Raw genomic sequence first — 13,202 nt, forward strand, 5'->3', positions numbered from 1 at the left:
GAATAGCCTGACCACTGGAGTAATGGAAAACTTGGAGCTGGACTACTGCAATGCACTCTTTCTGGGGCTGCCCTTGGGTCTGGTGCAGAATCTCTAGTTGGTGCCAAATGATGTGGCCAGATTGTTCTTGCGAGCCTTTGGTCAAGAACATCTGGCACCACAGCCCCCCATTTGAAGGACTATCCACTTAATACTATTTTGTGCTTCCTTTAACTTCCATTCCTGATCCACAAGAGGACCTCTTCTCTTATTCCATGGCTACTAAGCTTATTCATTACAACTGTAAACTCCCCCTGATGTCACCGGGGGTATTGCCATGGCCCTAGCCACCAGCAAGGGCCTCGGACAGGATCCACGACTGCCAGATTCCTTTACCGGAATACCCACAAAGTGGAGAGGTAGGCGATGGCCACACCCTGCCTTCCAATACACAAACATATTCCAATGCCTAACCGCCAATACCCAAAAAGTTGTGAAGATTTGCTACGAGGTAGGCGAAAAACCAAGTGGCCGGTGCCAATCTGCCATTTGGATAAAAATTCCTACCAGGTCCATTGGGCAACCAAGGCGACCAACCACAGGTCCATAGCAAGGTCAAGAAGCAAGCTATGGTGGTGGGTGATCTGACGAAAACCAGCAGCGCAATGAAAGATGGCCCAGAATGCAGCCCCCGTGCAAACGGCGAGTTGCCTTTACTTAAGTTGCGTTGTATTGCAGAAATAAAGTTCTGTTTGGTGGGGATGACTGCGCTCTGCGTGGGGCTACCTTTGAAGGTGTCCCGGAAACTGCAATTAATCCAGAATGTGGCAGCTAGACTGGTGACTGGGAGTGCCTGCCGGGACCACATAACACCTGTCCTGAGAAATCTTAAGTTGTGCTGTATTGCAGAAATAAAGTTCTGTTTGGTGGGGATGACTGCAAATGCTTGGAGTTCTTTGTAAACCTCAGAGAATGCGCAAGGAGACAAAGCTAAGAGACAAATCTTTTGGGATAATTCAGATGGTGCGGAAGGTTCAGTTAGTGGAGAATGTGTCTGGTAAGGAGGAAGATGGCCTTGGGGATGTGGAGATCCAAGCATGTCAGCGTGATCTCAGGACTGCATTACCTCAAGGACAGCCTCTTCCCATATAAACCTACCGGGACCCTGAGATCATCTTCTGAGGCCCTCCTTCGTGTGCCTCCTCCTCAAGAGGTCCGTAGGGCAGCAACATGAGAAAGGGGCCTTCTCTGCAGTGGCTCCCTGTCTGTGGAATGCTCTTGCCAGGGAAGTTTGCCTGGCGCCTTCATTATACCCCTTTAGGCACCGGGCAAAAACCTTCCTCTTTAACCAGGCCTTTGGTTGACCTGATTGACATCCTATACCCTTTTAAAATGTGGCTCCTTTCGGGGGGTGGGTGTTATTGGGTTGTTGTTTTTATTCTGGTTATATATGTTGTGATCTTTTCTGTGAACTCCCCTGAAACCTCTATGTATACAACAGTATATAAACTCAATGAATATAAAATAATAAGAATAAGAATCCCCTTATAAAGGGAGTGGGTTTCATGAGTTCACAGGGTTCAGATGTAGAGCGTGTATATATTTGCATACATCCTAAAGGATATATTGGTCCTCACCCCAACAAAGGTGCATTGCTATCTAAAATCCAAGCTGACCTTTCCACCCTATGCTGGCCCATGTCAAAACAGGACAGCTGCTTCTCTGTGTTCTTGCAAACATGTTTTCTCCAGCTCTGCATCTGCTCCTCAAGCCACAGAGAGACTCCAGAAGGTTGCCAGGGCGATGCTTCCCCGCCTCATAAATATTCTTATTTTTCCCAGGGATTTCTCCAGGGATTTCTCCAGAGATTCATAATTTCTCGCACTGAGTCTGAAAGGTTTGGTGCATAAAATATCCCCTGTCTTGTCAATTCCCTAAACAGCTGCAGACGGTGAGAGGGATAGAGCAAAAAGCCTACATCACAAATGAAGAGTGGCTGTGCTCCTCCTTCTTTCCCTCGTGCTTTTAGGACACCCCAAACGGGCTAGTTTTAAATGTCACCACAAACATATTTTTGAGGGTGGCAGGTTGTGCACAACCATCTCATCCGCCTGCAATCCCAAGGGATGTGTTAGAGCCCCCCAACCTTCCAGGTGGCCCCTGAAATCCTATTTTGGTTTAAGAGAGGGATGAAGCTCATATTGTTTTCAGGGTGGGTTGCTTGAACCCCCTATGTGAATTTCCTGTTGTTCTTGGTCACAAGGAATGGGTTTCAAGTCCCCCTGCCCTATGTGGCCCCTTCAGCCCCCATTTTGGATTAAGGGCCCAATGAAGCTGAATGTTTTGCTTGGGATGGGCTGTGAGCACTCAACACAACCAGCTCATCAATTCTTTTCTTTTAATAGTTTTTATTTGATTTTGCGAGTATAAGATTATAACAAGACAACCATACACATCTATATTTAAAGATCTCTCCAAATCTTTGGACTTCTCACCTTCCCCTCCATGGGTTTTAAACTGCATACTGTTCAATAGTCCATATTTTACATCACTCCATTTTCTCCATAGCAATTGCTACATTACAAGTGTTATTGCAATCCTGCTAATCTTTTCATCTGCTTACAGTGGTCATCAACTCATCAGTTCTGATCAGGAGGAATGGGTTTTGATTTCCCCCGATCTTCCACATGCTCCCTGAAACTCCCCCCTTTTTTAAAGTTAAGGGCCCAGTGGAGCTAAACATTTTTGTGGGATTCATGCTCTCTATAAGCGTGGTCTGCTGCATGTCCCCACAGCCATCTATGGGTCCCAGAGATAAAGTTCCCACACCGCTTTGATTGCGCTACGCACCCTGATTGCTTCTTGGTGTCTGGATGGCTCCCACCTCCCGTGATTCTCCAATACAGTTTTGGAAGTTCCAGGCTGCTGTAAAAGTTCTAAACAGTTCTATAAAGTTTATAAAAGTGAAATCTTAGTCTGCTTCAACAGAAGTATAGTGTCCAGATCAAGGGACGTAATAGTCCCACTCTATTCTGCCTTGGTCAGACCACACCTTGAATATGGTGTCCAGTTCTGGGCACCATAAATTAAGGAAGATATTGATGAGTTGGCAGGTATGGGGTGAAGGGTGACCAAGATGACCAAGGGCCAGGGAGGAATGGGGGAGACCCCCTCTCCATCTGACCCTCCCAGGGAGGAGGAAGAGGAAGACAGTATAAAGGGAAGTATAAAGTTCAGAGGCAGATGAGGATAAAAGTTGGGAAATCATGGGAGAGCCAGAGCAACATCTGGCTGACACATCATTAGAAACCATTCTAGACCCACCATCTTCCAGAACCAAGCGAGCCTTAAAAGTAGGAGAGCAAAGAGCTCAAAGACAGAGAGCACTTAGTGGCACCTGCAGAGGAGGTGGCGATGAATGAGGAAGTGAGAGAGCCGGGGGCTGGAGATTCACTTGGAGAAATAACAGGAGTGACAGTGGACATCCTTGTTTTGTTCCAAGAATAATTACAAAATGTGAATTTCCTGTGATCTATGTGATCTATATCTTCCAAAGTATTAACAAATTTTCAGCCAAATCCAAATTTCATAACTACTTCCATTAAGTTGGTTGGTTCTACATGATCAAATGATGGTAATGATTTTTTAAATTGAAACATCAATTTTCAAGAACATCACTTCTCTACCTTCTTGAAAAATAGTATTTTAAGAATCAGATGCTATCTTTAGTTTTTGCTGTCAGGTGCTCCTTTGCATTCAGATCAGGTCTCAGCAAAATAATGTAGCATTTGGGAATGAAGATGCAGCCCAGGAGCCCAGCACTGGAGGCCAAGATGGAGAAAACCTGAACGGCTACCATGGATTTCCCCTTGGTGCTCAGGTAGGTGGGCACAAAGGACACCCAAACACTGCAGAAGACCAGCATGCTGAAGGTGATCAGCTTGGCTTCATTGAAGGCCCCAGGAAGCTTCCTGGCTAGGAAAGCCACTGTGAAGCAGATGGCCGCCAAGAAGCCCATGTAGCCAAGGGCACCATAGAACATGGCCACAGACCCTTCGTTGCATTGCAGGATGATCTCTCCAGGCTGGGAGTGCATGTCAGAGTCTGGGAATGGTGGCGAGATCCCCAGCCAGATCATGCAGATGACAACTTGGACACAGGAACAAGAAATGACAATGGAGTTGGCCAGACTCTTCCCCAGCCATCTCCTCACTGAGTTCCCTGGCTTGGTGGCCAGGAAGGCCAGAACCACAGTGATGGTTTTTGCCAACACAGAAGAAACAGCAACAGAGAAGATGATGCTGAAGGCCATTTGTCGGAGAAGGCAGGTCCCTTTCCTTGGCCTCCCAATGAACAGGAAGGAGGACAAAAAGGAAAGCAGGAGGGAGACCAGGAGGATGTAGGAGAGGTCCCGGTTGTTGGCTTTGACTATGGGAGTTTCGTTGTATTTAATAAAGATTCCTAAAACAAAGCTTGTGGCTAAGGACCCCAGTAGGGCAAGGGAAAGTAGGACAACCCCCAGAGATTCTTCATAGGCTAGGAAGGTGATATACTTGAACACACATTGATCTCGGTTCTTGTTTGGATGCTGGTTTTCTGGGCATTTTTTGCAATGGTCTGCATCTGCAAAAGAGAGAGAGAGAGAGAGTAATATCTAATATACTGGATTCGGCCAAGCCCTGAGCAGTATCTAGCCTCTTGGGAGAGATTCAGTCGTAGACCAAGTCAGTCTGGGACAGCCACAGATCACTACAGGTATTTAATTAGGTTTTTCTAAACATTAGCTCTACCCCAAAGAAATTTGGGACAGATTCCAGGGCTGGTGATCCCCAGCTTGGCCTCTGGCAGGTTGGGCTGCTTGGAGCCCCCTATACCAGGGCCAAAAGGAGGACCAGGGGTCTGTGCAGAAGTCTAATATCTACCCTAGGTCCATAACAATCTCCCTCCTTAAGGACCCCGGAACAGTTAAGTCTAGTCAAAGACAACTAAGGGATGCAGCATTCATCTCGCTTCAGGCCGAGGGAGCCGGTGTTTATCCACAAACAGCTTTCTGGGTCATGTGGCCAGCATGACTAAACCGCTTCTGGTGCAAAGGGACACCATGACGAATGCCAGAGCACATGGAAACACCATTTACCTTCCCGCTGCAGTGACACCTATCCATCTAATTGCACTGGTGTGCTTTCGAACTGCTAGGATGGAAGAAGCTCAGAGAGAAACAGGACCTCAGCCCGTCACGTGGTTTCAAACTGCTGACCCTTCGATCAGCAAGACCAAGAGGCTCTGTGGTTTAGTCCTCCCTCCTTCACATTTGATCAAAGGTATTTTTTGGAGTAAGGATGAGTAGGAGGGCTAAGAAGTGGGAAATGGGTGGGCAGCCATTTAGTGATTGACATGTTTATATCCTCCTTTCCCAATCAGCTTACTATATTTATATATATGATGATGATGATACATTTTAGAACAATATCATAAACTATAATCATAAAAAGAGATTGATGATGATGATGATTTGAATCACCCGGTTCACTCCCACACATGAAGCATACCAGCCTTGTCCTGCCCAGAAATGGTTTTGAGAGATTCCTGACTGAACCCTTCTCTCTTCCCCAAGGCCAGCCTTTCCCTTGGAGTCACCCACCTTCCTGAGTGGAGATGGTCCCTTCTGCACAGGGAAGACATTCATAACAGCAAAGAGGCTTCCCTTCCTGAATCACCTTGACGGATCCAGGGCGACAGCTTTCCACACACCTGGAAGTAGGAAGGGTCTAGGCACAGAGACGAAGAGCGTCAATGAGAATTGTTGTTTGAGGCATAGTATCTGCTGTAGCATCTAGACTATAGCTTGAAACTAAGCATTTCCCATCACTGTCCATTACATGAATTATTCATGATTAAATTCAGAAAAAAACAAAGGACCTCCATTAAATAAAGTTCTGTATATGGGCCATGAGCTATTCACTACTAATAAAATTCATGTAAGAACCGAAAAGCAAGGAACCCCCTTTTCCCCATACACACAGTTTAGCAGGAAGCCTCCTTTGGCACCCAGCTGAGCAGAGGAGCTGTAGGAACTATCTGGAACAACAGCCCAGTGCTGGAGTTGACAGGCAACTGAGGGCAGCAGCCCACAGAACAGGGAGCACTTATTACAGCTCATAGAAAAGACAGCAAAATGACAGGCATGATTCCCACTCCCCGTCACCTGATTGAGCCACTTGGGCCACACAATGGCCTCCTGGTCGATGGAGCACTTCAGGTCTGGGGATCCTTGTCTGTCGATACTCCCAAACTTCACTCTGAGGACGGATTTATTGGGGAACACCACCCAGTTCACAATGTCCAAGTCGGCTGCCAGCTCCCCGTTCTCATCCAAATACACTCTGTCCATGGAAGAATTGTAGAACTGGGTGTTTCCTAGGAAAGGGTGGAGCTGGAACAGAAGCAAAGATGAGAGCATTTAGAATAAAGGGAAGCATAGGCCCCTGTTTTGCTGGCCCAGAAATGGAAAGTCAGCGAGGTCCCAGCTAAAGAGGATTGGCAGCTTAAGTGGACAGAATATGCAGAAATTGGAGATTTAACATACAGAAGAAGACAGCAAGAAGAAGATACAATGAAAGAAGAGTGGAAAGCATTTATTGAATATAGGGAAAATAACTGTATGCAGCTGAAAATGGTGGCAGCATTAAGATAAACTCAACCACATAAATAATGTTTGATGGATGTAAAAGTAGAAAACTGATTTGAATGGTTATAACAAAATATAAGGGATGTATAAATGAACCATGGAAAGAGAAGAAGGGAAGTCATCGGATATTTCAGAGTTTGTAAAATGTTTATTTGGAATTGTTAGATTGAAAATTTAATAAAAATTATCTAATAATAATAATAATAATGGAAGCATACTGACAATCCACTTCCCCTTTGCTTAGGGCTGGTTGCAGACTCAAATAGTCATGGAGGGATCTTGTCACTTTTGGTTCATACTGTTTTCTCTCACACACCCCAATCTTAAATTCAGTTCTCCACATCTCTGACGCATTTTTTAAATAATAATAGTAATAGAAACTCATCAGAATTCTTCAGCGTTTCTGTGTGATTTTCTCCTAGTAAGCATGTTTTTGAAGGATGCTGCCCCCTTGGATTGTTTCAGAAAGAGTGAATTAGGTTCGCTTTTCCTTTCAAGGCAACCTGAATGAAATCTCCAATATGGGCTTCAGCAGGGAAAGGCAGGAGCTTGGTGGAGGGAGCAGAGAGCCAGAGCAGAGTCAAGCGGGTGTCAAAGGAAGAGAGACTAGAGACAGCCTGATCAATGCCATCTCCCCTGCCAAAAATAATCCCAACTTGCGGAATAAGGAGAATTGGGCACATGATGGGAGCAGTTGCTCGGGGGGCTGTGCAATGAGGCAAGAATAAGAATAGCAAACAGAAAGGAAAAATGTATATGTATTAAGGAAGGTTGAAAATGGAAAATGGGTAACATGTTTTGCAAACTTTGGGATTTTTCCATAGTAGTTTTTTTCCCTAAAGGGCTCTGGGCTCTTGCTGAGATTAACTAACTGGTTTAACATGTGAGTGTTGTAACCTTAGATCATGTGATGAAGGTATTGGATTGCAATATCTCCTTTTTGAAGGGAGTTGCCTTTTTGTCTTTGGCTCCAAAACTCAATAGAGTTTTGTAAAGGAAGCTCTCCAGAAGATAAAGCAAACAGCCTGGAGGCTGGAAAGCAGGAGAAAGAGAAAGATGGAGAGAGAGAGAGAGAGAGAGAGAGAGAGAGAGAGAGAGAGAGTAAGTAATATCTAAATGAATGCTTCCAGTTCTTATGCTTCCAATCATTTCAAACTGCACAATATTCAATATCTGCAACACTACAATCGATTGTCATGCTCAGTTGAGATGTCTATGAAGGGAAAGAAAATACCTGCCATGGTTGTAGCCTTTGAAGTCCCATTCTCTCAGTTCCCCTCTGCTTAGATCTAGATGAATATGCAGCATTTAAGGCACGAGCCACGGCTTGCACAGTGTTGTAGATCATGTAGCTGTCTAGAGAGAGGATTCTTTCCAGATCTTCTTGGGGAAGCCTCTCCAGTTTCTCTCTCTCTCTGCATCTTGTCCGGCCTTTCACTGAGAATGCATGCTTTGAATAGGAACAATTAAAAGCATCCTCCCAAAACTTCTTAATACCAAAGAAAAAGGGTGGAAAATCACCGTATTTTGCCTCTTTACTTGTCTCAGTGAAGAAGGAAAATATACCATGGATGTGTTGGAAAGATATCAAATTATACATCAGTTCCAGGGCGACATCCCACAAAACTGTTGTGATGAAGATTTTCCCAACAATGGATTTCATCCCTATGTCAAAAAACTGTTGTATAATGAGTAGTCCATCTAAGAAATAAGTCATTTCCCCGTAGTAAACAAATACATGCACTTGCCTCCACTTGTCGAATGGAAGACGAGGAATGTCTACTCCATTTGTATTCAGTCCTTGGATGCTTTGTGAGATGACAACACAGACACCGCTCTTGATGAGCACGGGTGTCAAGCTCTTCAGGAACCTCTCTCCATTGTCGGTGTCTGGTGCAAGGAGGCCAATCAACGTCCATCGGAAGTGCTGGAGCAGCTTGACAATCCCTGGGTACAGGGCTTCTTCTTTGGGGACCATCCGGTAGAAAAAAGGGAAATGCCTCTTATCATTCAGAACATGAGAGACAAAAGCATAAGTGACCTGGGAAGAGAAGGAAGATTTGGATCTTGTTTGATTTCAGATCAAAGCCTAAATATTTCTAAGCCCAACATGAGATTGGGAAGGTCTTCGGAAGGAGGAAGGTCTATTGCAAAGACCCTTTGGTGGGAACAGTGATTTCCTTGAAGGTTGTGGCAGCCGTAAAGAAGGCAAACTTGATGCTAGGGATCAACAGGAGGGTAGTTGAAAATAAGACTGCCAATATCATAATGCTATTATACCTCTCTCCATTCCTACCTGTGGGATTTTATAGATGCCCAACACGTTTGAAATCTGGATGGAGTTTTGAGAGTCGGACCCTTCGAGAACAGCCAGTAAGTTAGTCTGTTTACCACAGCTGTAGTTTGGAAAGCTCAGCTGCCCAATTGACAGCATGTCTAGCAAAGCATCATAGGTCACCCTTCCATCAAAAAAGTTCTCATGGATGCTGTAGCCCAGGGTGATGTTGGGTAACAGCTTTTGATTCTGGTTGATCGCTTGAATGGCATACAAGAAGGAGAGGAGCTGCCAGTACTTTGTGGATCCTTTCCTGGGGGGAGAAATTATATACATGCCAGTACTTTTCAAGTGATATTTCTGTTCTACCTCTAATATTCAGCTCTACCTCTTTCAAATCAGAACCAGTGAAGGCAGTGAAGGTCCTGTGTGAGTGTCTGGAGGCGGATGGAGGTTGGATGGCGGCTAACAGATTGAGGCTGAATCCTGACAAGACAGAAGTACTGTTTTGGGGGGACAGGAGGCAGGCAGGTGTGGAGGACTCCCTGGTCCTGAATGGGGTAACTGTGTCCCTGGAGGACCAGGTGCGCAGCCTGGGAGTCATTTTGGACTCACAGCTGTCCATGGAGGCGCAGGTCAATTCTGAGTCCAGGGCAGCTGTCTACCAGCTCCACCTGGTATGCAGGCTGAGACCCTACCTGCCCACAGATGGTCTCGCCAGAGTGGTGCACGCACTAGTTATCTCTCGCTTGGATTACTGCAATGCGCTCTATGTGGGACTACCTTTAAAGGTGACCCGGAAACTACAACTAATCTAGAATGCGGCAGCTAGACTGGTGACTGGGAGCGACCGCCGAGACCACATAATACCAATCTTGAAAGATCTACATTGGTTCTCAGTACGTTTACAAGCTTTTGGAATGGGACACTAAAGAGGACCAGGTAAATTGCGTTACGATAAAATGGGCAAAGGATGTGGGACATAATATATTCAAAGTGTTGGTGCTGACGTTTAAGCCCTAAACGGCCTCGGGCCAGTATACCTGAAAGAGCGTCTCCACCTCCATCGTTCTGCTCGGACCCTGAGGTCCAGCGCCATGGGCCTTCTGGCGGTTCCCTCACGCCAAGAAGCCAAGTTACAGGGAATCAGGTAGAGGGCCTTCTCGGTAGTGGCACCCGCCCTGTGGAACACCCTCCCACCAGATGCCAAAGAGAAGAACAACTAGCGGACATTTAGAAGACATCAGAAGGCAGCCCTGTTTAGGGAAGCTTTTAATGTTTAACAGATCACTGTATTTTAATATTTTGTTGGAAGTTGCCCAGAGTGGCTGGGGAAAGCCAGCCAGATGGGTGGGGCATAAAATTATTATTATTATTATTATTATTATTATTATGGATCTAAGAAAGTGATTAAAAGATCCAGAAAGCACTATCATAATTCCGCTTTGAGAAAGTAGATATTTCCCCCTTGTATATTAAACCTAAGGCAAAAAGACACCCTTCTCCTACCATCATTTTTCAGAAGAATCCTGCAGAATCAGCCCAAAGGCTCATCTGTTCCAGCATTCTCAAGGCGGCCAACCAGATGCACATGCAAAACTGAGAAGCACAAGAACTCTTCCCCTACTTGAGATTCTCAGTTACTGGTACCCAGAGGCATAGTACCTGTGACAGTGAATGGAGAACATAGCCATTGTGACTGGTAGCCGCTGAGAGCCTAATCACCCCCAAATTTATCTGCCACTGGGATCTTCTTATGTTCTTAAAGGCAGGTACCAGATCATGATAAAGCCCCCAGAAAGTAACTGGAGATGAGTTGGATCTCATGGAAATGGTAGCAAGTGGAACACCAGGAACTCCATCCCCACAAAACGTCTTACCAATAAAAGCTGGTGGAAGGACATTGGCTAAAGATATGAGGATGAAACATAATGTTTGTGGCAGAGAGGACCCCACTGATGAGGTGGTCTCCTGGCCTGAAATAATTAGGTGAATCTATCTCATCCCTTTCCAAAGACAAGAGGCATTTTGTCTTCAGTTTCCCACAGTCCCCATAAGGCAGTAGAAGCAGCAGAATGAGGACCATCTTTTTTCCTCACAGGAACGAGCACCTCCTTTATGACTGCTCCCTTACAAAGAATTAGAAGCCTTTTGTTGTGGTCCTTGCAAGATGCAGTAACTTTCTTCTTACTAACGGAGCTCTGCAGAGGGGTCACATCTGAAGTGGAGAGAAGTCAAGCCAACCTCATTCTGGTGCAGTTATCATCTGTCCTAAATCTCAGCCCCCCCAAGTTTTGGGTGGCTTAGGAGGCATATATCTGCCAGACCTTTCTGCCTCAGATCCATAACATCACGTTTAGTGGACTCAAATGTGATCTTTGGAAGCAAAAAAACAACACACACTATCATTTTGATAATTATATGGAGAAAAAGTACCACTTCTGCAAGTTCCTAAACACTTTATGCAGCTCCACCTGCAACTGCAGGGCTGAAGAAAAACATGTTTGCGAAAACTCCAACATCTGCCTCCAAACTGTGAGATGCAAATGCCAAAGATTGGTGAAAAGTACCAAGATTAAGAGTTAGAAGTTCCCTGAACTATCATACGTGAGTCCTGGCAGAATCCCACCCCCCACCCCCCGCACTGATGCTAACACAGGATAGGGCTATTCTGATGAATTTGAGAGGTGAACAAGGGAACTGAAATTTCACGTAAAGACAGAGGCGATTCAGCAGATCTTTTTGTAGGTTTTTGTTTTTATTTTTGTTTTTATTATATACTTTTTAGTCTTAACCTATATTTTTATGCTGTGAACCACCCTAAGATCATTGGGTGAAGGACAGTGTATAAATTTAATAAAGAAACAGACAAATCAACACTTGGACTTCCAAAAAAAGCTTCCAACAAGGTGCCTCCTGGGTAAGCTTAGTAGTCATGGAATAAGAGAAGAGGTCCTCTGGTGAATCAGGAATGGAAGTTGCAGGAAGCAGAAAATAGGTTTAAGTGGATAGTCCTTCAAATGGGCGAGGTGTGTGGTGCCAGATGTTCTTGACCAAAATCTCGCAAGAACAATCTGGCCACATCTTTTGGCACCAACTAGAGATTCTGCACCAGACCCAAGGGCGGCCCCAGAAAGAGTGCATTACAGTAGTCCCGCTCCAAGTTTTCCATTGCTCCAGTGGTCAGGCTATTCCTGTTCACAAACAGCCATAGAGGACACGTGGGTCTCTAGTGACAAAGGTGTATCCAAGAGTACCCCCAAACTATGCACTTGCTCCTTTAGAAGTGGGAATCACCCAAAGAGCCTACAAATTGTCTCAAGTTCCTGTGTTCCTGTCACTCCCTAAGTGATGAAAAACCAGACAAGACAACAGCATAACATTGGGTCCAAATGAGCCACAATTCTATTGATTACAGATGTGAATGGTTTGGCACTGGCATTGCGTATAGCCATTTATTCCACCCCAGTCCATCTACTGGGGGTGCATCTAAGGGTAATCCACACCTGCCCCCCTCATGACTTACATCAAGTAGGGGTAATCACCGAAGGGTCCCTGTTGTAGGAGTGCTATGGCCCTAGCCCCCACCTGGGCATCCGGACAGAAGCAACTCCTCACAGATCCCTTTAACAGGATACACTTAACCAAGAAGGGGTGGACAGAGGCTGTAACCTCCCCTCCAGCCAAGACTAAGGCTTCCCCAATGCCTAACCTCACAAAGTTGTGAGGATTGCTATGAGGAAGGCGAAAATCAAATGGCCAGGGCCAAGTTGCCAAATGGAAAAATTCCTGCCAGGTGTTAGATTTCTGTTTATGCCGCTGTGCAGTTTTTGGAGTCACAAGACTCTGTTTACATTCCAGACTGTTGGAAGTCTCACGGGAGATGGGAGACGGATGTTGTTATTACTCGTTTCCTGTTTCTTTGTTCCAGTTGGTTCTCTGCCATCACATAGAACAGATGCATATTCTTTTCTGTCCTGCATAGCTAGAAATAAATCGTAGTAATGTAGTTCATATATTTCTCGTCCTTCGGCTGATGTTTGTATACTCTGCGGAATGGGAACGTGCTTAGAGCCTCATCAAAGGTTTAGGTCGTTAATCACTATCAGAGTAGATGACGAAGAATGTCCGAGGAGGAGTAGCTCGGTTGTGCAGAGTTCTGACATCAGGCCCCAAATATGGCAGCTGACAATGTTCATAGGAAGGTCTTAGTATGGAAATAAGAAACATGAAAAAGGGGACGGTGTAGGAAAATGGTTG

The 13,202-nt window shown here is 45.3% G+C and overlaps 4 protein-coding genes across 6 annotated transcripts in view; 1 reads left to right on the forward strand and 3 right to left on the reverse strand.

Moving 5' to 3' along the window:
• Positions 1-13,202, forward strand: part of LOC310670646 (uncharacterized protein) — a 306,280-nt gene that overhangs the window by 144,499 nt on the left and 148,579 nt on the right. The gene's annotated exons all lie outside the window — the stretch shown is intronic.
• Positions 1-13,202, reverse strand: part of LOC310670577 (uncharacterized protein) — a 100,588-nt gene that overhangs the window by 31,693 nt on the left and 55,693 nt on the right. The gene's annotated exons all lie outside the window — the stretch shown is intronic.
• Positions 1-13,202, reverse strand: part of LOC310672774 (uncharacterized protein) — a gene marked incomplete at its 3' end in the record, with an annotated part of 40,427 nt that overhangs the window by 5,722 nt on the left and 21,503 nt on the right. The gene's annotated exons all lie outside the window — the stretch shown is intronic.
• On the reverse strand, positions 3,690-6,568 carry LOC310670655 (vomeronasal type-2 receptor 26-like). Its single transcript, XM_083426287.1, has 3 exons — positions 6,185-6,568; positions 5,621-5,747; positions 3,690-4,602 (listed from the first exon to the last, which is right to left on the reverse strand). Exons 1-3 carry the CDS (start codon positions 6,437-6,439, stop codon positions 3,692-3,694), a joined length of 1,293 nt encoding a protein of 430 aa, XP_083282413.1. The 5' UTR covers positions 6,440-6,568; the 3' UTR covers positions 3,690-3,691.

Source organism: Podarcis tiliguerta, assembly GCF_965153285.1.
Source record: "Podarcis tiliguerta genome assembly, chromosome: 2".
In the NCBI taxonomy this organism is placed as follows: domain Eukaryota; kingdom Metazoa; phylum Chordata; class Lepidosauria; order Squamata; family Lacertidae; genus Podarcis; species Podarcis tiliguerta.